Source organism: Cariama cristata, unplaced genomic scaffold (genome assembly GCF_000690535.1).
Source record: "Cariama cristata isolate BGI_N322 unplaced genomic scaffold, ASM69053v1 scaffold17561, whole genome shotgun sequence".
NCBI lineage: Eukaryota > Metazoa > Chordata > Aves > Cariamiformes > Cariamidae > Cariama > Cariama cristata.
In genome coordinates this window covers 67,786-93,303 of record NW_009600055.1, presented here as the reverse complement: position 1 = coordinate 93,303, position 25,518 = coordinate 67,786, and the positions used below count along the sequence as shown (strand labels likewise).

Sequence of the window (25,518 nt, the reverse complement as noted above, 5' to 3'; positions counted from 1 at the left end):
TCCTATGCATTCTGTTGTACTCAGTTTTGTCAAATGCAAAAGAACAAACAATGTAGTTACCTATTATCAACAAAAAGTACGCTTCTCTGCAGGCCAATAGGAATTTATTCTTTTCCAGTAAATTTAATTGCCCACAATTTCTTCCCTTCTTCAGTGACTAGACAACAGGAGGACAAAAACCCCAATCAGAGGCTCTGATGGGACACGAGCAAAAATTACCTGTGGACAAGGCTCACAGGGGAGTGAATATGACTGGACAGACTTCTGGAGTTTAGGCTGCTACAAGGGACTGCACTTACCATCTGGGACATAGCACTGTGTAATCCATTTTTTGAGTTCATGGAATTGTAAGTATTTGGACAAGAATGAGAAATTCCAACCAGTAACTCTACCTAAATTAGCAGAGATGGAAGAATTTGGGATCAGTGATAGACTGTGAAAGAATTAAGAGTCAGGAAAGAAAGAGTAGAATCGGTGAAACAACACAACCACTAATAGTTTCAGAAGAGGGCTGGTAAAGAACATCTATAAATCTGTGCCTTAAAACCATAGATGTGCACAGGAAAAATAGTATCTGAAGAGATCTGTCTTGCTTTGCAAAACATTACAGTTCTGTAGCAGTCTTACAGGGTTGTTTTTATAGGACAGAAAAGATATTCTTCGGCAGCTACTTCAGAAAACCAGTAATGATGTTCACTGTCTGCACAGAAGTATTGGATGACTCAGGACATCTTCTGAAGGAGAGGTTCCCAGGCATGTGTTATGTGCAAGGGAATCCACACCTACCTGTCAGGGTCTGAGTGCACCAACAGGCTCTGGCAGCCCTGACCATCCCCTGGATGCCCCCTGCTATTCCTCCCACCTGGGGGTCCCTCTGCAGCTCAGCCCTGGCCCCAGCCCTGCCTGAGCTGCACTGATAGGAGGTCTGAACCCTGCCCTGGTTCTCCTGGACACAGCCCAGATTTCAGTCATTACCTCGCTTTGTCAGCTTGATCTCCAGCTGGTTGATGGACCTTGTTACTGCTGCTGCCACTCAGACCTCCTTGGAAGCTGTGGCTAAGAGGACTGACAGCCGGACTTGGCTTGACTTTCTGGTTCATTTTTGGGGAGCTAATGAGAGGAATATTTTGCATATAGAGAAAAATGCACAGAAGAACATCATGCCCGGGCCAGATCTTCAAACTGCTCTATACTAATCCATGCTGAGTATCAGAAGAAAGGTGAATAAATCCCAACACAGTAATCACTGTCAAGAAGAGGGGAAGGCCACTGTACAACAGGCCTAAGTTTTTTAATAAGTCCGGCCCATAAATCACGAGGATGCCTAAAGAAATACATTAACATTAGTGCCTCTGTATGTTAAATACAACCCCCACCAGAAGGCAGATATTCTGTCACTCAAACTTTAATCCTTTGATTTATCCTACTCATCAAGTATACGAAATTATGACAGATATTATTTTTATAGTGTTTTCAGAGTTGATTTGCTCTTGTGGAGGAAGATCTTCACACATATAGGGCTCCAGGTCTGTGCACTGTAATGCTTTGTTAAATCACTTATAATTTCCATCCGTATTTACACTGCTGTTACTAACACTGAAATAAAAAGTTATCGGCTGAATCTAACCCACTGCCATTCGGGGCACACAAACATACAGCCACATGCTGCATCTCTATTTTGGTGTTTTAAATGCTGCTTTAAAAGCACTGTAGGCTTCTCTGTCATATTTTGTAGATTATCTACCATTTTTGGTAAAAAAAAGTTTACTTGACGAAATAGAAATTTCCCATAATTTTCTGCATATCACTCTAGAATCTTTATTTAGTAACTGCTAGCAGTGAAACTGCAAATTCTGTGATACCTGAAGAAATGGTCAGCCATTAGTTTTCCTGCTCATATATCTGTGGTGGAAGAAAAAAGCAAGGAACATCTACTGGTAAAGATGGTTAATTTCTTTGGAAAAAGAGAAGAGACACATCTGAGAGCTGGAGTGTGGGATGGTGAGTCACAAGCAGCTGCCACTAGAGTGCTCTATGTCTTGCTCCCACTGAAAATCACTACACACAAATAACACTGAGCATTCAAAGCCCCATTTCTTCAGCTGTGACGGCAGTGGGAAAAAGTCCTCCTGACTTCTCAAAGCTTTGGAGCAGGTCTTCCAAGTAGAAGCCCATGCAAATGCTCTTGGGAACCTAGGACTTAATACTGAGAAAGAAAACTGGTGCACAAAAAGAAAACTGGCTGTGTACATTACAGGAGAAGCGATGGCAATATGCTTAGAGGAAAGAAGCCCCGGTAGCGCTAATGCTGCTACTTGGAGAGCTGGTGAGGTAAAAAATTTCCATTCGTCTTTTAAACAGAAATCTTATGACAGCAATTGCTAGAATCAGAACCACAACATTTTTTTCATTTAAGCATTTGTTATACCAATCTGAAAGCAGAATGGAAACTGGCCCCCACACCGCAATGCTCGCCTGTGGCCAATTACATCACTTTTTGGCATATTTTTAGACAGGTCCCCATACTCCTGTTTTGAATGAGATGTGTTGATTTCAAATATAAAACATTGCATAGCTCTCCTCAGGTAACCTACCAGGGTCTCCCACAGCACACGGCAGGTATAAACTTTCTTTCAAGTTTGTTTCTGTTATGAATCATGGCCCATCATCAGGAATTTAATGCTTAGCCACAAAAAGCACCAAAGACTTGACCACTCGCTATATAGTTGACTCATTTTTAAGCGCAGACTTGCAAAGACGCTTAAAACCACAAAATGGACTTGGCCCTTTTTGAGATTTGAAATGGAGCATGTAACAAATAGCCAAGTTATTAACAATGCAAAGCACAGAAACAGATGTTTTAACCCTACTGAACTGGAGTTTTTCACCATTTCTGAGCTCACTGCATAGATTAAGCCACCCTGTCATAAGACATCTTACATACAAGTTAATGCAGAACTAGACGCAAAGTGCAATTAAAAAAAAAGTTAATTTTAAATAAAATAGTACTATGTACACACTTACATGACAGCACAGGCCAGCTCTAGCTTTTGGAGAAATACTGAATGAAACATTTTAGTCATTAGGATAACTATGCTCTCTGAATGCCACAGTTTCATATTTGTATACACTAGAAGCTGACACAGCCTCAAAAGAAATTTGTCTTCCAAGAAGCGTCATTTTTATTTCTCTAGAAGAAAAACTGTTTTAAGTATTTGTGCAAATCCACTCCCTTCTCCCACTTCTGCTCTTCACAGTATAACAAGTTCCACAGATTTTCCTCCTCACTGCCTGCCCTGGCCCTGCTGCTGAGATTGTTGGAACTCCACTGAAATTCTTTCAGCCCTAAGCATGTACTAAAAGCCAGAATTATTCCCACTTTTATATGTCTTCATTTAAAGCATGTAATGAAGCCCAAACTCTGCCCAGATAGATAACAATAAGGTTTGATTTTACTTACTTCTCATAAAAGTAAATACAAAAAAGAAATAATAAAAAAAGTATTTAAATTCATTTTAGCAAAGTAAATAAATGTGCTTAATACCATGATTATATATGGTTCACAAATATGTTGTACTATGCTTCATTTCAGTAAAAGTTATAACCAGGTATCATACTATAAACATAAGTAGAATAAAACACACTGAAGTTGTATAAAAAAAATACATACCCCTTTTCTATCATACTGACATCACTGTATTTTTGGCCTCTGACCTCACAATCTAGATGCAAAATTCTAATGTTAAATGTATTAAAAATTTCCTTCCCCCCTCCTACTGCATGCTGCCTCATCAGCATAAGAATATAATTATGTGATATCGGAAATGCATATGGGGAAAAACACAGAGAATTCAATGTTTGTTTTCCCATAACTGCTATAATCCCTTCCTCCCACTTACCCCCCCGCTTCAAAATTTGCAAGCTCGACCCCTATCCTGTAAGTAGTAGGTGTTAGACCAGAATCCTATGCCCGTACAACATCATCATTAAAATAGTTACTTATGAAACATTTGTCTGACAGCAGACTAAATTCCTTTTAAACTCCCCATAGTTTCACTGCTAGAAACTTTGCTGGGATATCCAATTTTAAGATGCTATGGAGACTAAATTCCCTTCGTTTCCCTCAGGAAAGGGTGGTACTACTCTTTTCCTAAGGCGGGGGTGTGTGTGTGTGTGTGTGTGATTTCTTCCTACACACTTAAATATTTTGGGTTTCGAAAACAAATATTACTTTTTAAAGTTACAAAACCAGGAATTAACCTTTCAGAAATATAGCATAATGTGACAAGTAAGAAAATGAAAACAGTGAAACAGAAAAAAAGTAAGAAAAACTACACTGAGGATTTGTCCCAGCTCCCAGACTGACTAGCAGAGAAGAAAACCAGTTCTTGGCTCTGAAGTCTTGAACCTTCAAAGTGCTGAGCACTGTGGCCCAATTATGCAAAACCTGTAAGCACATGCATAGCATTGAGTATGTTATATCGACAATAGTACTCTAATGGTTAAAATAAAACACTTTTTAAGTGCTCAATCAGATCAGAGTGCTCAACTTCATTTAGGATGGATCAAGCTGTAGCTGCAGCCTTGGTGACAGCAGAACACAAGTAGCTTTCTGATTGTCCTGTAAGTCATGTCTAGGGAGTGGGAACATGGCAGGAAGCATACAAAAAGAAATCCACATGGCTTGATTAACACAACTTAAAACTTCTGTTTGCAAATGTTCCTAGAATGGAATGGAAATCTTCACCACTCTCCTCCCAGATCCAAAGGACGCAATATTGACAGCAATAGATGGACACCATGCACCCTCCGTGCCTCTGTGAGTTGAAGGCGTGGTGTGAGCTGGTATGTTTGTCAAAAGGTTGTCAGGGCATACACTTTTTAGAGTGCATGTTTCCTGTGAAGGTCTCAAACCGGATCTTGCCCAATGGCTAGAAAGCAATCCTGAGCAGCAAACTGGGTTCACTGATAGAGAGAGACCAGCCCCAATCTCCACAGGGTGAAAAGGTGGACCAGCTATATCTGAATCATGTGTTTTGATAAAGCTTGTTGGACTTGGGCTTCTTCTAAATTCTCTTACCACCTGGATAGGCATACCAGTCCAAGGGGTGGCAAGTATCAGGGTGATTTTGGAAACCTTGTGGTGAGCAGGTGCTAGACCATCACATGGAGTCTTCCTAAACTCTGGCCTTGATGAAGGGTGGTTCTGAAAGACAATCAGCTCTGGATTTAAATCCTTGCTTGTGACCTCATTCCCACTAGCTGAATTTTCTCTTCCAGTCAGCACAGCTGGGGACAGCCATATATCTCTGGAGACAGTTTGCTGGGGAAGACCAGGATACTTGGAGGAAGTCACATGAAATTTTGTGATTTGAAGGGCTGGAGACCCATCTGAAGGGAAGTCCTGTTTTGGTTTCTGGGATCCTGTTGGAAGACCAGCTGGAGTTTCAGGCACCTTCTCTAATTGTGGCATGAGTAGACTTGAATGAGCATGACTGCTTCCATGGGAATCTGCTCGAAAAGGCTTTATCGTCAAGCTGCAAGTTGAAATGTAAAGCTTCATTGAAGCATGGAGGTCTGGCATTTGGACATTGCACTGGCTACAGCCTTGTTGGGGTGGGAAAGAATCACAAGGTTCCAGGGATACATGCAGATTTTTGCTGCGGAGTGTAGAAACAGCTGGAAGAGCAGACAGATCAACATCTAGGCGTGATGTCCAGCTTGGTGGAGTTTTGCAGGAAAGGACATCAGAGGGCAAAGGTACAGCAAGCTTCAATGGATTGTTTTTTTCAGGAGAAATACGATGAACACTCTTTTCTCTTTCCAAATATTGCTTGTAAGGTACAGATGTCGACCGAGTGCCAGAACCCTCATATCCATGGCCCCAAGGGTTCCTGGGAGGACTGGAACACCTGGATGTCTCATCAGAAGGTCTGACACAGTGACTAGCATTCCCGAAACCTTTCCTCTGGTCTGTGTGTGCCAGGACGACATCTAGCCTGGAAGAGTAAGCTCCAGAAGACACACTGCTTGGTGGTGAGCTGGCATTTCCTGGAGCAAGTTCTGCAACTGATTGAGCAGTGGGAAGGTGCCATGCTGATGCTGGCATCTTTTGAAACGGCCTGTCCGGCACAGCAGATTCAAAAGGAGGAGGTGGGGTCATTCTGCTGGAAGACAGCATCACTTCCGCAGTGGAGACATAGGTTGCAGATGAAAGTTTGCAGCGATGGTCCCTGCATGACATTCTGAAGCTTAGTCCTAAACGATGCAAAAATCAAAGCCACAGAAGCTTGCCTTTCCCCCTGTTTTTAAAACCAACTCCTAATCCTTTTTCCTTTGGCACTGGAAATTTCCATTCTTCCTCTGAGGCAAAGGAATGAGAGATGAATAAACATTCTCCAGGAAAAAATTTATAAACTAAACCAACCCACATTCAAAATAAAATGCACAGCTCTTCAAATACTGCTACCACCGCCTGTCACGTCTGCAAAGTGATATGAGTGTGGGATGGGCAGAAAGATAAATTACGGAGCATGAGGCTCTGCTCCCTGAGCGTTCTGACAGTAAGACTGCAGACAGAGTAGGAGGGAGCCAAAAATGCCTGCCAGAGACAGCCTTCAAACTCGCTGTTATTTCATCTGTGAAAAGAAGGAAAGCAGCTAACCTGAGCAATGCATCTGCTGCTGTGAAAAAGTTAGAACGGAGCAGAGTGTACTGGATACTGTTCCTGCTCAAAGCAAAAATGATTTTTTTTTCTTCTTTCTCTTTTTCAGCTGTTGCTTGACTGCACTCCGAATGGCAAGATCTCAATTCGCAGGTCTTAGGACAGTTTCCTACAACAGTTCCATGCAATGGCACAACTGAATTCATAATAAAATAAAAAACCAAATATGTAAAAAGATAGATGTTTGCCTAATTTTCTCCGCCTGTGCTCTATTTTCTTTAGAATAGAACAATCTTAGACTAAAGTTTGCAGAAATCCTTCAAAGGTTTAAGTAACTTGGATGTAATATAAGATGCTGGCATAAAGTCAAACCTGTCACACTGGCACAGACAGCGAATGAGAGAGCAGTTCTCAGTGGTAGTTCTTAGTTTAAACCACTCCTCTCTTGTCTTCTTCCTTCCCCTGTTCCTTGCTGCTGGGGGAGAGACTTGGTCTGAGGCATATGAAGTACTGGGAAAATAGGATCCAAAAATTACAGGATGGCAGAAATTGCTTTCTTACACACATATTTTGCAGATGTGCAAAATGAAATGCACGTGACTGAGCTTTGCCTCAAATACAAAAGTCAGAAGAAACACAAGGGGTGGAGAGATTGCTTATATCTGTTTGCCTGATAGGAATCCTTTTCAAATGTGTGTTGCTTTTGTCCTTTCTGAAAGCAGCAAATGACAAAATTCCCATTGGGGAAATGGTTTGAGTCTTCAATTGATGCCTTGGCTGAATATTTCTTGAAAATATGTTTGAAAGAACTGCTTTTCTACTATCCTGCCTGTCGCCCTAGGGAACAGAGTCTGCATCACTATGCAGCCACATTTTAACTCCATATAGTAGTAACAGAGTTCCATCCAATAGGAACAGATTCCTCTTCCAATTGTTCTTCAAATGCAGAGAAGTAAAATACAAATAGTGACCAAGGAACCTGAGTTCACTGTCAAATTGTATGTACTGACCCATAAGGCAGTTGGTGGCAGCTGCAAAAGACAACTTTGTGGTTCTTGCAATTTCTCTCTCATTTAGATGAGAGTGCTGCAGCACAGGAATAACCCATTTGAAGAATGACCACACTTAGAGATGACAGAAAAGCAATGGAGGATATTCTGGGAATACAGGAATTCCAGCTGTAGAGGAATCAGAACAGCGTTGCCATTTCTATTTAGGGCCAGGCTGATGCACTGCGTATTAAGGAAGGACTAGAATCCAGTAGAAGGTAAAACACTCTCATGTTCTTCCATGAACAGCAGCAAATGAGCCTCCTCTTGCAATGATTTGCTTGCTTTATTGATTTCATCCCATAAATTCTTCAAAGATATGGCTTGTTTTGTAAACACATACAGTCTCTGTCTTCTCAGCAGCATAATAGCCTAAACCTGCATTACTCTATTTGTACTCACTGTGGACTGACACTGCTCTCGACATTGAGATGATCACCAACATTGTCAGGTCACATATCAGTAAAACTGACTTAAAGATAGCAAAATACGATTTAAAATGAGCAGGTAGTACACCCGAGATGTGCTTTCACCAATACTCTTCAGCTCTGAGGCAAGCTGATGTTCCTGGGTAGCTGCCTTTTCTTCATGGTACTTTTGCTTAGTGTCAGCTGTGGGTTAAAACCAAGATGACAAGAATGGACAACAGAGTCATTATGATGGAGGAAAGCTAGTAATTCCTGAAAGGAAAGCTTTACACAGTATTGGCCTAATTGGTGCATCCAGAGTAGTGAGAGTTGAAACTCATCCTGAATGCTCACAGCTCATAGCTCATTGAAGATCTGTTTGTTTGCATCCTTGGATATGAACAAATCTAGCATCTCTTCTTCCCATGTATCAGCACTTATACATTTCCTGGATTAAATTTGAGCACTAGTCCATAACAGCCTCTTCTAGACATTGTGGTAGCTTGGTGATGGTAGGGACTGTGTCAATGAAGGAGGAGACATTTGACTGGCTGTGATATCCAGATTATGAATTTAGAAATCCACGGCATTCTGTAATTTGCCTGGTATACTGCAGGTAGATACTTGGTCACTGACTGCATTATCAGAGACATTTGTCTATATGGTCACACCATTGTGACCTACTTTTCTATTTTATAACAGCAACTCTGTGAGCATGCAACTGTAATTCTTTACATGCACAGATCTCTCACAAAAGGAACAGTTCTTCAATCAGTTGTAATCTTCTGAGGATTACATATAAGCAAAAATGAGAAACAAGAAGTTTGAGAATCTTCTTTCCATAGCTAGAGTGTTCTTTTCAACCTAAGTACTCTTTTTTTAAAAAAAAAATAAAAAAAAATCAGATGCAGAGGGTGGTGGAGGGAACATAAGAGGATATGATGACTGTGGCTCCCTCATTATCCATACCTGCATGGATGAGACCAACTTGTCATCATTCCCCTCTCCTTATTTTCTCGTCAATCTCCCTGACTGTAAAATGTCATCTGTGTGAAGGGGTGCTGGGAGGGACAGCCAAGTATCCAGGCTTTATTGTTCCAGCTTCTGAACACTTAGCCACAGCGAGAACAACTGAGTACCAGGCTCCTTGAAAGTTCATAGAGAAAACACCACAAGAGAAAGATTCTAGTAACAGAACTGCCCCTTCATGGTCCTCAAGGTCATGGTCTTGATTCTCAGGCTTTGCTTTGGCTGAAGAAACTTGTGGTAGGAAGCACCAAGACAATTTACCCGGTCTATGATGAACACCCACCCCTTTTGTGGCAGTCTATCTCACAGCACACAGCTATGGCAAGTTTATCTGAATAAAGAAGTACTATGAAGTGCAGCTTACCTGTACAGAATGTGCTGGGGGCATACCAAAAATGCCAGGTGCAACCCCTTTCATGTAATAGTAATACAGTCTTTTGCAACCAGGCCTCATGACTGAGGGGCAAGATGAAACACTAACCTATAGTAGCTTCCTATGCATTTACCTCTGGGGTATATACAACAAAGCAGATGCTGTAGTCACAGTGCCTCTGCATGTTGGCTGATCTCCATTTTATGAAAACAGAAAGAATACAGTGGCCAAAATTTTGTAGAGTTCACATTTTCCCTGACAATGCTAATCATGCAGGAGCTTGGTAATGATGTATCACTGCTTGGTAGGGAACCGAGATAGATATAATGCAAATTGTGCCATTTGCTAATTAAGCAACAAATAAACATTTTTAATGGGCAGAACCAAGTAGTATTTTACTCCAGAAAGCTGAACCTAGGTGAAACTCTCTTAGTTTCGTGTTTTGGCACAAACTCAGAACACAGGCCATATTTGTCAAGGGTTCCAATTGTAAGGAATTGTGAAGATAAGCATTTCCTTCAAGGAATGAGTAGCAGAAGGCTCCAAGCCCATGTGTCCCAAAGGGTTAAGTATCACTGCATGGCACAGCTCAGGGTCAGTTTTCCAAAAGATTTAGTGCCGGTGGCAAAACACTGGTGGAAAACAGCGCTCAGCACAAACCGAGAGCCATTATATCGTGCTGCCAGTGGTCTTGGAGAATTAAGAATAATTTTTTCTTAATAAGAAATGACCCAGAAGTACAACCTCCTTCAGCTTTGCTTCAACCTTTCAGTTTGGCAACCTTCAACCCATTGATGTGGTTTGCATGCCAAGTCTCAGCACAGTTACAGCAATCTATCAATCCATAAATTTGCACACAGTGACTGGAAAAGAAGTCTGAATTCTGCACTCAGTTTTGTAATAGCAAATGCCAGACCTTAAGCTGTAACCTTTTTAAATAGTTCCATGAACCCAGGAAAGTGCAAGAAAGACAAAAGATAATTTTATATTGGTGGACACCCCCCCTCCCTATTTCATGATCTGCAAAATTATGATAATAAGAACATCCTTCTGTCTCTGAATTAACTGTATCAGCCCTCTCTTTTCATGAGAAGGCTTTTTTTCATTAGCTTATCTTTCTCTACTGCATCAAACAGAAACTAATATTCCTTACAATCAAATTGTTTTATAGTTGTTCTCCGCACCGCTATCAACTCCCTTGCAGAACTGAAAAGTTAATTCTTTTTCCTGGATTAACTCATACTGCCAACATCCATTTTCCACTAGTTGCATTTCTCCTGCACTAACCCTCAGCCTGGGGTGAGGTTTCTAGCAAAGTAATCTCCCTGTCCTCCCTCAGACCCTCTCTACAATTTTCCTTCTCTCTGAAGCCTACAAAACAGTTTGCCAGTGGTTAAGCAGTTGGTATGCTGAGATCTGTCTGTAAAGCAGACTAATCCTGGACTGTTGTCTCCCTCTTCTGTTGTGACTCTCATCTGCTAGTTCTTACGTTTATTTGCAATGAATTATCTTTCAGGAAAGGATCATCTTTTCGTTTCTGGCTCCATACCTAAGCCCCCTAAGATAGCAGGGTGTGTGGGGGGTTGTGTATGTGTCTTGTACACTGTTACAGTCTCCAAATGAGATCACAATGAAATAACAATAAAACCAGTGTCTTGTCTGTACACAGACCCAAGGATTTTAAGTTGTAGATGAACAGTAGTGCCCCTTTAGTTTGGAAGTGTTCAAACGCTTGAAGAGTTTAAGTGCTTATTTCAAGTTTATAATTCGCTCACCTCCTGTGAGGTCAGGAGCATGTCCAGGTGATCCCAATCCTTGTAGAACGTTTGTTCTTGGTGTATTTTCTCCAGCCACTCCTTCTTCTGTTTCCATTCATTGTATACCTTTTCCTTCTCTTCCAACAGAGCCTGTAGCTTCTGCTGAATCTGAACACAATTTCCAATTAAAAACTCATGTTGGCCTTTATACCCCATGGACCAGGGTAAGGTGGGAGGAGAAAGGATTAAGTGGAGTAGTAGATAAGCTACTTAAATTGCAACAAAATTATCAAACAGAAAAACATAGAACAAGTTCTGGCACTTGTATTTGGGCAGAGAGATAATCAGAGGTGCCTCATTTCAGGAACGGAGGAGTGGTTCTTACAGTGGATACAGCAGTCCAAGTCAAGAGCAAAGAAAGGTAACTGTTTCTCAAGCACACCTTCTAGAATCAAATCCTCATTCTCCACTATCTTTAGTCATAACAGTGCAATTATAGCACTTCAAATTGGGATAGGACAGATACCGAAATAATTTATCAACATAGCATATTCTCCTAATCAGTGAATACATGCCGCAATGTTAGACTTCATGTAATTTCACCTTCCAAACTTCATATATCCACAGGCCTTCTATAAATAATTTTTTCCTACATTTTTCTACAGGCAAAAGACTTTACAGTCAGGAAGATTTCTAGTTACTATAGTAATGTATTGCAATATTCAACAAATTTTCAGGAAATGGCTTGGTCAGATGCGAGAGTAATTTGCACAAACTCTGCAGTTTTCTGAAGAAATGAATTGTCAGGGGAAAAGTAAACTAGTAGGTACTGTAAAAGAAATAATGCTGTGAGAATCTTAGAAGCTATTTCTCTTGAGTAAACTGACATTTAGATTTCCATCTTTCATTTCTAGGGAGTTAAATATACCAGCATTATTCACTACTACAGAAAATGTTTCAATTAATCTTTAAACTCTCTTATATGTTTGAGTGTTTTCATTCTTTGGTTGACATGGTTTTGACTAGCCTGGTCTGGTATGGATATAGCATTGTAATGTGAAGCATAGTATTTGTGTGAAAATTTCCCAGTTTGGGAAGTGGGTAGAATTATCTCCATCGCTCAGAACATAGCAAACTTCTCAAATAAGCCCAGAGTTGCTGCAGTGGGCCCTCAGGAGACACCAGCCCTCATCTACTGCTGAGGCAGGAAACAGAAGAGATGTTTTTGTGCCCAAGTTAGGTAACACAGAGGTAAATGTAGGTCATGCACATGGATAATGGGTGAGTGTACACACGCATTTGTATGCTCACAGTGCAATATAGTATAGAATGATAGTTACACTGGTGTTGAGTAGCTGAATGTCTGTGACTGAACTCAAATGAGCTTCAGTTACCTCATTTGATCCTATTTCCTCATCCTGCAAGAGCAACTGTCCTAGCTGTACAACATGACTATACTTCTCTTCTCGTGCTTCAATCTCTGCCAGTAGCTGTTGATGCTGGGTAAGTCTCAGGCTGCTAGTAGATATGTCCCGAATAGTCTCCTTGGCTCTCATTTCTCTTATTATTTCTGCTGTCCATAAGAAATAGTCCCACACCTGGAACCCAAGAAAATGTGAAAGTTGAGGTTAGAGCTCAAGCTTGGGTTATCAGGCAGGAAAATCACAGGCTGATCGTTGAATTTTAAGTGAATAATAGATAATAAAATCACAAATAAGAAAGACAATATTTTGTTAGGGCTTAGAGTACTTCCATGAATTTTAACAAGGGTGGGTAACATGATTGCAGGAATTTATACATACTGTGTTAAATCATACATGTTTTGTAATATCATAACCATAATCAAACCGTGTCCTATCACATCAATGACAACATGGTATCATTTACTGCCCTTTAGTCCATCATTCCTTAAGTGGTTTCTAGTGTTCTTCCTCCACAGAGGATAAACCAATATCACCCTGTTTTTCTGTGACTTAGCTTTGGCTAAGTCAGGTGAAAACCAAATGCACTCACTCTAATAATTGGGAAAAAAGGCAAATCACAGGTCAGAAAAAATTGCTTAAGCACATCAGGTATGCAGATTCAGCTCTTGATTTGTGGAACTATGTAATTGAGACTGGCACAGAAACACAATTCTGGAAGGAATAAGGATGTAATACTGGTCTATTTTCAAAAATCTGATGAAATGACAAACATATTTATAGTATCTTAAAACGTCTGAAGCATTCAGCTGAGGCAATTATGAGAAAGAAAATTCTAAAACCAATCTCTGAGAATTATTTTCTGACTGTGGCTGAAGAAACTTGTGCAAGTAAAAATAATTTGGCATTTTCTGTATGTCTGTTTCTGCATTTGATTCTGCACCTTCACCAGTCCACTTATTTTAGGCATCTCATTTGAATCTGTAATAGGTGTTCTGCTTTTATGTGTCAGTTGGTAAAAAATAGGGCTGCAAAGGACTGTACTGGGGATTATATGGGCTGATTAATTAAGTTTTGTTATAGTTTAATTGTGTTTGGATTAGTTGATTCATTTCTGAGGCAGTAAATGGTCTTCTAGTTTTTAATTGTATTTTAAATACTGTTATGTATAGTAAGTGCTGAAGAAAAATGCTCTTTTACTGCAGAGAACTAAAAATTTTCTCTTGTGAATGATTGCTGGTTTTTCTGCTGAAGGAAACTATGTAATGGAAATAGCTTCTTGCCTGTTCCATTTTACCCATGGATTTTTATCCATATCAAAATTCTGTACAGCTCAAAGTTGGCTGGTGAACTATCCAGCCAGGAAAAAAACATTTTCAGAAAAGCACCACAAAATTGAAATTGGCCAATTTAGGGTCCTAAGAGTTTAGGCTTTAAAGTCAAGACACTCTTTTCTTAAAGCCAGTGAATACAACTACTAAATGACTCTTTAAAAGGACTGTGATCCTTTTAAAGGGGCCCACATAGTGCATACGTCTTGGTGTCATTTTGATTTGCAGAACTAATTCACACACAGCTGGATGTCACTGTAGACACAGACATTGCACTTTGCACTGCAAATGTCCAAGACTCCCTGAGATTTTAAGCTAAGTATTAGGAAAAAAATCCATAAATCTCAGGATATTTAATACAACGGAACAAGTAAAGAGCCAGTGAGAGGTTATTGGACTGCCACTACCAGCAACATTTAAGGACAGACTAGGCATCAGTCTGCAGGAAACTCCTAAGCAGAGCCTTACTGAGACCATGCAGATCCCAGCACAAACTTCAAACAAGAATCTCAGATCATTCAGAAATACATTGAGTCTATGTTTAAATTCCTCTTCCTTGACAGTTTCTCGGAAGATTTGGAGCCCTCTGCTGTTATTGTGTGCTGTCCGTTAGGGCCAGCTCTGCTATTTAATCAGACTAAAATCGTACTTGTTGGATGCAATGAGATACACTAGATGATTGTGCAGAATTCTCATTTCATGGAAAGGCTGATTTGGTTTTGTTTCAATTCTTAATCTGTGTACAATTTCATAATGAAAAAGCCCCATGGACTGCGTATGAACAATACCAATGAAAAAAGTACACTGAACAGCTGTGACTAACAACGTTTGTGGACCTCTTGGCACGGCTGAGAGGAAAGGGAGCAAAGTTGCCTCTTTACGCTCAGCAATTTGGGAGATGTTCTGCAGCAAAGATGCTCTTACCTAGCTCAGAGCTACTGAGATTCTTACAGTCATTAGGACTGGCTGTATAACCCTGCCTTGTCCCATCTGGGCAGAAAGACAAGTTTACCAAATTTGTCGAACCAGCTCTTCACTTCTTCAGGAATTATTGTCAGGAAAGTAGGTGAAAATTGAGAGGATCAGGTATACTTCTTGCCAGCAGACTGACATCAAAGAGACATGGAGATGCCTAAGGCATAATCCCACCTAGACATGTCACTGAGAATACAGTCACCGGCTTTGTCATTTCATTTTATGATGTTAAGGCAGCGCTGTAATGACTGTGTAGGCCTCTATTAAGCACTGACAGATTTGTATATTTTTAAGGTGTTCATTGCTTCTAAATTTACCAATGCAGATGAAAGGACACACTGCCAGGGTAAGAAATAGGTTATAGATTTGCCATTCAGATCAGAGGATGCATCACAGATTTCAGACAAAATCCAGAGGTATTTTGTATGGTTCAAGCAATAAAAAGAAAAAAGTACTCCCACAAACAGGACATTTTCTATCTGAAGTCAATAACTAAATTTATGACATAAGTTATGAAACAAATCAATAACAAAGTGAACTCTGAGTGACAATGTTTTAATGGATAAATCCATCAAGATCCATCTCCTGATGAAGATGCCCCCAGGCTGAAGACTTCAAGAATCTATTATATGTTAGAAGAATACATACTAGAAGAAGTTTGCCTTGTTATTACCATCATTCCTAGATACTGTCAGAAAGACAGTGGTCAAATGAACCTCTCACCTACATCAGTAGAGCCACTCTGATTTTGCTTAAGTCATATTCTAATTAACCTTATTTCCCCATCAGCAGTTCTGCACAAGATAATGGATTCTTAACAGTTAAAAACCAAACCAGCCAGACCCTCAAAAAACCAAAGTGCCATAAGCATCCTTTATCGCTAACTGTACAATATATTTTTGGATGAAATATGATGAGTAATGCTGGTTTGAACACTTTTAAGATACTTAAAGTGGATTAGCCTAGCATGCCAAAGCCACACATGCTAACACAAAAGCATCGTGTATACTCTATTGAGGTCTTGATCCCAGCTCACAACGTTAAGACAAACTTGTGGGAAAGTTTTTTCCAGGTGAGTATACCCTGGACATTTATTCTCTTCTTCCCAGCAAACATGGAAAAAGAATGTGAACTACCAGAGGTATCTTTAATTGACACTGAAGTTACACCTTGAACAGTTCAAGAATGTGAAGGTATTCTAGAAATCTACATTAGCAACTTCCTTCATGACAAAAGGGAGCACCCTTGCTGTTTTAGTACCTGCCACTGCAGTATTTGCAGCAATAATCTACTGATTTGCAGTGGTGTAGCTCGAATGCCTTCACTGAGACTACTGACATTTGCAAAGTATTCCATGGCAAATCATAGCTCAGTGACCTACTCTGTTCTTTGGAGAAAAAGCTACTGTGCGTTGCAGATGATGATATTATGTTGATATATGCATGTCACTGTGTTCAATCAACTTGAGAGGTTACTGCAAAGACCGGATAGTTGTATTTCATACATTCCATGAAGTAAGTTAACTAAGGGGTATTGCATGCCCTGAGAGAGAGAGAGGGAACAAACTTTTAGCCATTGTAAATGGGAGTCTAACATCTACTTTTATTACTCTTACTTGGTGGGAATTGCAGAATCTTTGAAAAGACTACTGCTACTCCTGCAAAGTGATGACTGTTTCTGACAACTATCAGTTATCCTATACACAGCTGGACACAAGCTTTCCTTCCTACAGAAGGTAAAAATGCATATTCTCTAACACCTTTCTAAATAGCTACAAGCACTTAAATACTTGATTAATAACACAGATAGCACCTGCAGCCCTTTACATCAACCTTTGCAGCTTGGAAGTACACCTATGATTCACACACACCAAGGGCAGCTTTCCCCTGTGTACCAACAGACAGAAGGCAGAAGTGCTTACATGTGCCTGAAACTGGTAAAGTTTGTATGCTTGTTCCAGAAGTTTCTTGCGCAGTTCCACTTTAGACTTCAGGGCCTTCCAGTTGGTCACTACTGCCTGCTGCTTTGCTTTCAGGTCTTCCACCTGCTTCTTTGAGCAATGAGTCAGCACGTGATCTGCAGAGTGGATCAGCTCCTGCAGCTATACACAGGGACAAAAGAAAGGCGTAGGAAAGAGAGAGTCATAGAAATCCAGCTAGTATCAGAAAAGTTATAATAAAGGCTATGTTAATTGTACATGAAACTACAAGTCAAGCAACATTTTCTCACCTAACTTTTCTCATGCTAAATAAAAGCTTCCCTAATTTCTGTTCTATGGAATAACAGTGACATCCAGTGTTTGCTAAGGCTCATCACAACAGTGATTTTTCAAATAGGTAGGGAGATTTTTACTATATCATTTATTACAGGAGTAATGCAAATAAAAGCTAACCATACCTAGTTTTCCCCAGTGACCATATAGATTAGTTGTGACTACCTTCTCTTCATGCGTATCTCATGCTTTTTTACTTTTAAAGAAGTAACAAGCAGCTGGTGGGATCAATCGCTGTGGCAGTGTTATCTGCCACAAGGGCAAGACACGAGGCCACTGGTAAGTAATACTGGGAATAACTACTTCAGTAATCTCAATCTAACACATGCTGTGTTAACTATACCATTACATTTACTAAACAAAGGGCTGAAGACAAAACTCATACTAGTTTTACTGGTCCAGTAGAAGCTAAGCAAACCTCGTGTGTACAAGGAATCTGTTCTCATGAGCTGAAACTTTTCACAAGTTTGTATAGGGGGCCCTATCGTTCTTTCTCACAGTCCAATTCCTACCCCTCTAAACTGGTTGAAAATTCCAGACTGCTTGCCCCATCATTCCTTCTATAATCGTCTATAGTCAATCAATGCATTTTGTGTTCAATGAATATTCAGTTTCTCTGCACATAAAACAGATTCTGGATTTTTCCTTGCAATCACCTGGAACACTTTGAAGAAGGCAGTAAACACATCATGAAGCCTAGCATAATCATGTATTTCAAACAGTCACCAAAAATATCCCTGTGAATCACTTCAGTAGTCAGCAATTATTATAATACGTCCTTTATTTGTAAGGTTTTAAATGACCTACTTTATCACTGCCATCAGACCTTGAACTTACTAAAAAAGCAGAAGACTAAGGAAGATCCTTGGAGATTTCCAGGCTCTCACAGAGCGCCTGTAATAATTTGGTTCACAATACCAAATTATTACTATGATTGTCTTGGAAACTTGAATTTTGGTAATACATTAAAGACCACAAATGACTTTCATTACCTGCTGCTCATTCCCAGAGAGCTCATGCTCCAGGGCCACATGGTTCCGGAGCTGGGCTTGCACACCTCTCATGTCCTTAGCAACATCATCTGGAATACTTTTGGACTTCTCCTAGAAGGAAGAAATTAGAGAAATCTTTGTTACTTTCTACTACCAAGCAAAACACACTACAAGCCTACTTTAGTCATTTTATGTAGTGCAACCCATACTGCACAGTTAAGGACATCCCGGGTTACTCAACTATGATAGGTAAAAGGAAGCTGGAAAAATCTGTCCTAGTATATCTGTCCTACTAACTCACTTGTAAGTATCTTAGTGATTAAGCTCTCCAACCAGACTGTGAGAGATGAAGGTTCAAGTCTTTCCTTGATCAGACAATACAGGAGAATATCTCACAGGCTTTGTGTTGGGAATCAATCTTGAATAGCTACTGCAGTGACATATAGTGAATTCTTAAAGTAGCATTAACAACCAACAGTTTCAGGTCATTCTTTGGGATACAAGTGGTCTATCTGTGAATCATCTTTAGAAAAAAATTTAGTTATACATGCTCAGGAAAGATTACTGTAAAGATGAGAGAAACAGAGAGACAATTACATAAAAGGAGATTTAAACATTTATTTAGCTCAACAAAGTTTCTGAGGGGATTTAGTTGTTACACAGACATGCACTGGGAACACAGCAAGCAAAAAGAAAAGGCATTTCAGCTGGAGGACAACACTATTGCTAGAATAAAATGATTAGAAACTTCTTCCAGGTCAATTTAGGTGAAAATTAGAAGAACATTTCTAACCATTGCAGAAGTGCATTTCTGTAACAGATTCACAGGCTGGTTTGGGATACCAACAATGCATCTTGGTAAGGTGCTGTAAAAGGAGATGCATGTTGTAGTTGCCTGTGCTGTGATGGCACTGGAGTTGGTGACTTAAGCAAGATCTTCTAGTACTACATTTCTATGAGAAATGGCTTTCCCTGGTAGACATCTGACCAGGGTACACAGGAAGGGATGGGCAAGATGACTGAATTGCTCTCCCACTCAGTAGTGAAGCTTCTTAACAAGACGTGATGCAGGAAGGGTATGCTGGTTGCCTGGACCAAACTCAGCATGGGGATAAACCAACAGCTGATCTGTGAAGTGTTTCTGAACTATCACTTGTCACTGCCACAGAATTAACTACTTCATCATTGAAGTTAAATATGCACCAGGTTCTGAAAACCCCAGCTGGTATACGGTGAAATATTATGACATTTGATTTTCCATTCCTGACAGGGAAAGAAAACAGGAATACCATAGCAGAATAGGGCAGCCTCTGCCAGCACAAGCAAGTAGAAAATCTACTGCACGTAACCTAATAAAGTCCTGTTGCCTTGCAAACAGTGGAAGGAAGCTCTGTTGGATTGCTGCCTTCTGTACACATCTGCATTAGGGAAACCACACCCTCTCATTACCGCAAGGATGTGGTTTCTCTGTGAAATTCTTCAGGATGCTCAGATAAAATAGGAGGCTGAAGATTTTCATTGAGACTTCACCTCCCACTTTTCACATTGGGACTGTTTGAAATTATGGCCAGTACTGGGCACTGAAACGAGAGGAAGATTTTTGACCTAGCTTTTCACATCAGGTGCCATGATTGCCTGACAATCTTCCAGGCTAATAGTCACTGTAATCCAGACAAATGCCTTTTCCACAAGACAGCTCTTCTTCAGCACATAAAGCTACAATGCTGTACAAAGAACCACCATAGTGAGGCAGTAAACAGTTTCTTAGGCCTGACGACTGCAAACAACATTACTATATGCATTGCACTGTGAGACAATTTAGTTCAAGCCCTGGTCTTCTCAGTTTATCCCACAGATCAGCAACTCTAGCTGCACCTGGTTTCACCAATAGTTCTCATAAGGCGACCAGCCAGGCATCTAAGGATTACCCAGGATATATGTATATATATATTATTTTTTTTTAACACTTTAAATAAACACACAGGTTTCTTACTGAGATTTTTTTGGAAGTTAGCAGTAAGCATGCTGAGAATCATAAGAATATTCCACAAATTAAGCTGAAATGAAATTCCCATTATATGAGACTTCCTCTTTATTTTTTACCTCAATATGGGCCAGAGCATCTGTCAGATCTTGGTAACGCCTGTGAATCGCCTCAGCATCTCTCAGCCGCTCACCTCGTAATCTGGTAATTTCCAACAGCTCCTCCCAGGAGTTCCTACAAGGGAGGATGGGGAAAAGAACCACATAAAACGTTTAAACTAGGAGTAAAGGAGGTTAACAACCTGAAGAAAGACTGAAAACAAGACCTCCTCTTACTTTGTTTTTCATTCCTGCCATTAAATTCTGTTGGTGTAATTCTTTGAAGGGCAGCATGTCTCTCCCTGTAACTCTGTCCATACCCTGTCTGCTCCAGGCACTTAAATAGATGGTCCTACATAAGGGTGCCCTCTCCAAAACACTTTTCAGGTTTTATATGGAGGACTTGGAGAACTGAGTCAGACCCTACTATTCCTTCATGCTTCTCTTTTGGGCCAGTTTGGACCGATGCCAGACATAAGAAGCTCGAAACATCTTAATGTTGTTCTGTAGAGCAGTCATAGGATTCAAACTCAAAAATCAGAAGTAATAAAGAAGCAACTAAACTCCTAGCCCTTCAGTTAAGTGATCTTGTTTCAAAGAGCAAAGGAAGTTCACTCATCGCTTACTTGTAAAGCATCTCTGATGCAATTTACAAGAAGCCAAATCAGCAAGCAGATGATGTCTGCATTATAGTAGTCTATTTTTAAATGAGGCATGGGATCAGCTCTGTATCAGTGAGCAAACCACATATTTTGCAATTAGAGAATTGGGAGGACATACCTTATCCTTTTCTAATTCCTTCTCACTTCCTCGTCCTCCAGAGTGAACTGAAAGGCCAAAGCATTACAGAGCTAACACAAGTCTCCTACCTCAGCTCTTTCTGCTTCTGCCGAATTTCCCGAGACTCAGAATGCCCACAGTTCAGCAAGTTGTCTGCCAGTTGCTGGCAAGCCACAACTCTTTTCCCAGCTGCTTCCAACTGGTGTCGGAATGTGTCATATTTGGCACAAAGTTGCTTTTGAAGGAAAAACAACAATAACAAAAAAGGCATTTTAAGTGCTCTCTTTTAAACAAACATATCTGCTCAGCTATCAGAGTCCAGCCAAAAGGCAGGTAATAAGCTCATCTTATTTGGAGATAGAGAAACTGCACAGAACGACTGGATTTTACCTCCAAAGACCATGAGGAGCTACAAATTTGCCATTAGCAAAACATGAGGTTCGTGATGCAGATGGGAGGCAGAAACATTATTACTGAGGATAGAAACAAACATTCTATGAACTATGAATTTCAATTATTAAATGATATGTTTTCACTTCATGAATGCAAATGTGTATTCAGCACTATAACTGGATAATGTAGTCCGATTTTAAGATTTAGGACACAAGATATTTTGAAATAAATTAGAAAAATGAGGATTCTGGATGGCTATTGATTTCTAACGCGCTGACATTAGATTAGTTTCTGTGCCATGTAAAGATGTATAGCTGTAGATGTCCGTACATCAGCATTTGTGATGAAAAAAATCCTTAGTGGACACCACACTGAAATATCTGGTTATTAAAAACAGAAAGGAGCTGCTCTCTGAAGGCGTAGATGTTTCAGCTTGCAGTTGTTTCACGCAGCTCTGCCCCCATGGTAAGAGTTAGGCAATGCTGCCTGCCTGTCATAACGAGTCAATCCTTCCCACCTACTCTTCAACCTTTTATCTTCCCATCTCCCAGTTATTTAAACTTACTTCTTACTCTGTCTTACACGTTTTCAAGAACAACCTTAGAACCTTTTTACAGTCTTACTAAATACAGCTTAGTTGATTTTTGATCTGTTACTCAAAAAACTCACCAAGACATGTTCATAATCATTTCCGTAGTCTTCAGAGCTGGCTGTTTGTTTCTGCTGAGTGATCCAGTCTTGCAGATCTTCATATTCTCGTAGAAACTCATGCAAGACAAGAGTCTCATCCAGCTTCTTCCCTCTGTTGGGGGAAGGAGACAAGAGAATACAATTAGACCAAGGGAATATAAGAGGAGGGCAATCAGTAACTTTCCTCCTATTAATCCCCAAAACCTCTCACCATCAAGACTCATTCTCTTTAAAGAAAGAGCTGACTTCATTTCTCAAGATTGGAAATTATGTTTGTAGGATGACAGCTGCCAGTCAGGTTGGACTCATTGGCTGAACGTCCCAGAAAAGCACTGTGCCTGGCTGAGCTCCCTCCCTGGTTTTGTTTAGGTGGGGTTTTTTTGGTTGGTTGGTTTTGGTTTTTTTCCCCTCCTTCCTTCCCATGAGAATATCCTTAATTTTTTCCAGATCTGTCCTGATCTGTCTTTCTAAAGATAATTGTAGTACTTATGAAAATGAGAAGGAAATCTTTTTAACTGAGGATGGTGCATCAGGAAGGTAAATAATGTGAAAGCCATTTTATGCAATTCTGCTCATATTGCCTGTTCAGCAAAATTGCTGCTACATGCTGCATATTTCTGATCATCTAGAGTATCTTATAATACAGCCTGACATGTTACAGGCCTTCCACAGTAAACAAAATATCAATTTTCCATCTGCTAACACTGCCTAGCCATTGTGCAAATATTTGAGGAAAGATGAACCTGGCTTCCCTGTTTGAATCACATATGCTCATCACAAGAGGTGGAGCCTGCTGAGAGAGTCCAGTCTGCCAAGGAGAATGCAGATCAGAGGTACAAACCAGAGCACCAATAAGGTACCATGAGATCCAGGTTAACATTAAGCGTGAATCAACACAAAATATCTCTGTGTTCAACACACACAAACATTTTGATATTTCTAGATTGAATATTTCTTCTTGTAGACTTTTCATTCACAGGATTTTCTATTGATGCTTTTACTTTTTTAATTGTAAACAAGAATAAAAACAAAAGGTAAAATATCAGCATTTTCTCTAGGCTTAATTATTCTAGTATTCAGACTCATTTATTTGTTATTCTACTTGCAAAGCCCCATTCCTTTTCTGAGTGAAATTTTTGTGGAGGAAAATCCTAAACTGTTCAGACATTTGTTCCTTCCTGACAACACACCAGAAGTGTTTAAAAAGCCTGTGTACAAACTGTCTTGTTGTAAACATCTTACTGTAACAATAACAGAAAGGAAGTGAAATGAAAAGTAAGTAACATTCAAGAATAAAACCTTCGTATACCAGCACAGCCCCTGGGCATAAAGGTAAGTGTAACTGTAATTGTCTGCCTTCTGCTATGTAATGAATTAAGTAATTTTCAAGGAAGATTAAGGAAACCTTTTAAAAACCTTTTTTTTTTTTTTCCCTTTTGATAGCAGATTCCAAATACCACAAAGGCAAGCCAGAACTTGGCATCTTAAGCCACTGTACAGGAGGACGATGAAGGGTAAAGAGGAAATTTGAGGGCTTCAAATCCTTAGTATGTAGCAAAACCCCCTGAATAAAATGAGAGTACTTGCTCAGCAATAATGAAAAGCTCATAGGTGCACAGAATTCTAATATAGAAACAAGCAATTTCCTAAATACAATTGAAAAAAAAGAGGAGATAATGAATATGATCCAGTGAAGTAACTGGAGATATCCTTTATTGACTTCAGAAGGCTTTGAATCAAACCTAGGATCCAAGGGGCAGTTCTAGTTTATACCTTGCTGTTGCTAGTTCCTGCAACTCCTGGAGTCTTGAATGAACTTGTTCCTTTGGTGCATCAACCTCAACATACTGGATGGAGCCCACAAGAGGAAGAGTTTGGGCACTTTCACTCAGTTCTTTCATCATATTTTGGTAAATGGCAATCTCATGCTCCAGTGCCTGGCAGAAAAAAAAGAGTGGATTGAGAGCCAGTTGTCCAAGATATCCACTGTTTGAACTTTTGCACCAGCCTATGGTGTAGTGATTGAGACATTAAAAGAGTAGAATAACTTTCTGAAAGTATGTGACATTTCCAAGACTTGATCAATTTTAGACCATTTTCTAGCAACATTTTTTTGGGAAAAAGTGTACATAAATTCAGATTAGGTGAATAAAGACAACTAGAATTCCTGATGTATTATTAGGCAGATGGAAGTATTCCTGGACTAATACCCTATCTATATCTTTGATTTTAGGGAAAAAAAAAAGGATTCTGCATGCCTCTGTTGAGACTGAAAAGCAGATATCAGATCATAGTTAGTTTTGGCCTCAGAAAAATAAAATGAGAATATTCACCATTCTCCTTTTTCCCCAAACTACATTTTTCCCAATCATATTAGTAAACTGCATTGATGTCTTCTATCAGTCCATTCACATGTAGACTTACATCAACGTGAAATATCTTGTAGATGGCTGGACACTTAAGTACCAATAAGACAGAAAATTTTACAACCCCAGACAGACCAGAAAATCAGACCATAATTTAAGCAGAGAAATACCTTATGTTTCTTGAGGAGTTTCAGTGTTCCATCTTCATCCTTACCATAGTCCTTGCTTGTCACAAGTGGATGTTTTTCTGCTATCCAAGCCTCCAGGTCTGAAGTATGCATTAGAAACTATCAGTTAAAGAGAAAGCAAATTAGTTTCTACCTCAACTTTCAAAATACTCACATCATTTTTATGACCTAACAAATTCTAAATGGAGGGTGCACTTAAGTTTTACTGTCATATTTTATTAAAAAATAAAGAATATTTAATCCCAAGAACTACTATCCCACACTGTTCTGTCAAATCATACAAAGCTGAAGGAGGCCACAGATGGGAGACTTCAGTGCAGGATAACTAAGGTCTTCTCCAGGCATCAAAGCTCTGGCAGTAAGTTTCAAGTTGTCACACTTTTCTTTCTTCACATCACCATTCTTAGTTGACTCTTCCTTTACTTTATTCAGTAAGGGTAGGGCCTAACTGTATAATATCAGTGTGATATTTCTCCTTCCCCTTCCCGAGAAGTTCAAATCACCTGTAAGAATCAGGCTTCATAACGCTGATAGTATGGACAGCTGTTTTTATAGATGGAGGAAACAAGAGCCAGATGATCAAATTCCCCAGGGAACATACTTTAGGTGGGCCTGTGAACTCTGTGCAAATGCTCATTTATGTCTACAAAACTGCATGTTTTGCCTGAATAACTGCACTCTGACATAGATCCACTGATGATAAATATTTACATGCAATTTTTTTTTTTTAAACAGGTCCAGTATCCTGC

At 39.8% G+C, this 25,518-nt stretch overlaps 1 protein-coding gene across 1 annotated transcript in view; it reads right to left on the bottom strand.

The window, feature by feature from the left end:
- The window catches only part of SPTBN5 (spectrin, beta, non-erythrocytic 5), a 99,292-nt gene that overhangs the window by 45,103 nt on the left and 28,671 nt on the right, over positions 1–25,518 (bottom strand). Inside the window, exons 25-33 of the mRNA XM_009709910.1 lie at positions 24,752–24,868; positions 23,989–24,152; positions 22,195–22,327; positions 21,222–21,367; positions 20,374–20,488; positions 18,271–18,381; positions 16,928–17,107; positions 12,674–12,877; positions 11,298–11,447 (exon numbers count right to left, since the gene is read on the bottom strand). Of these exons, the coding sequence (XP_009708212.1) occupies positions 11,298–11,447; positions 12,674–12,877; positions 16,928–17,107; positions 18,271–18,381; positions 20,374–20,488; positions 21,222–21,367; positions 22,195–22,327; positions 23,989–24,152; positions 24,752–24,868 (1,320 nt within the window). The remainder of the gene's footprint in view (positions 1–11,297; positions 11,448–12,673; positions 12,878–16,927; positions 17,108–18,270; positions 18,382–20,373; positions 20,489–21,221; positions 21,368–22,194; positions 22,328–23,988; positions 24,153–24,751; positions 24,869–25,518) is intronic.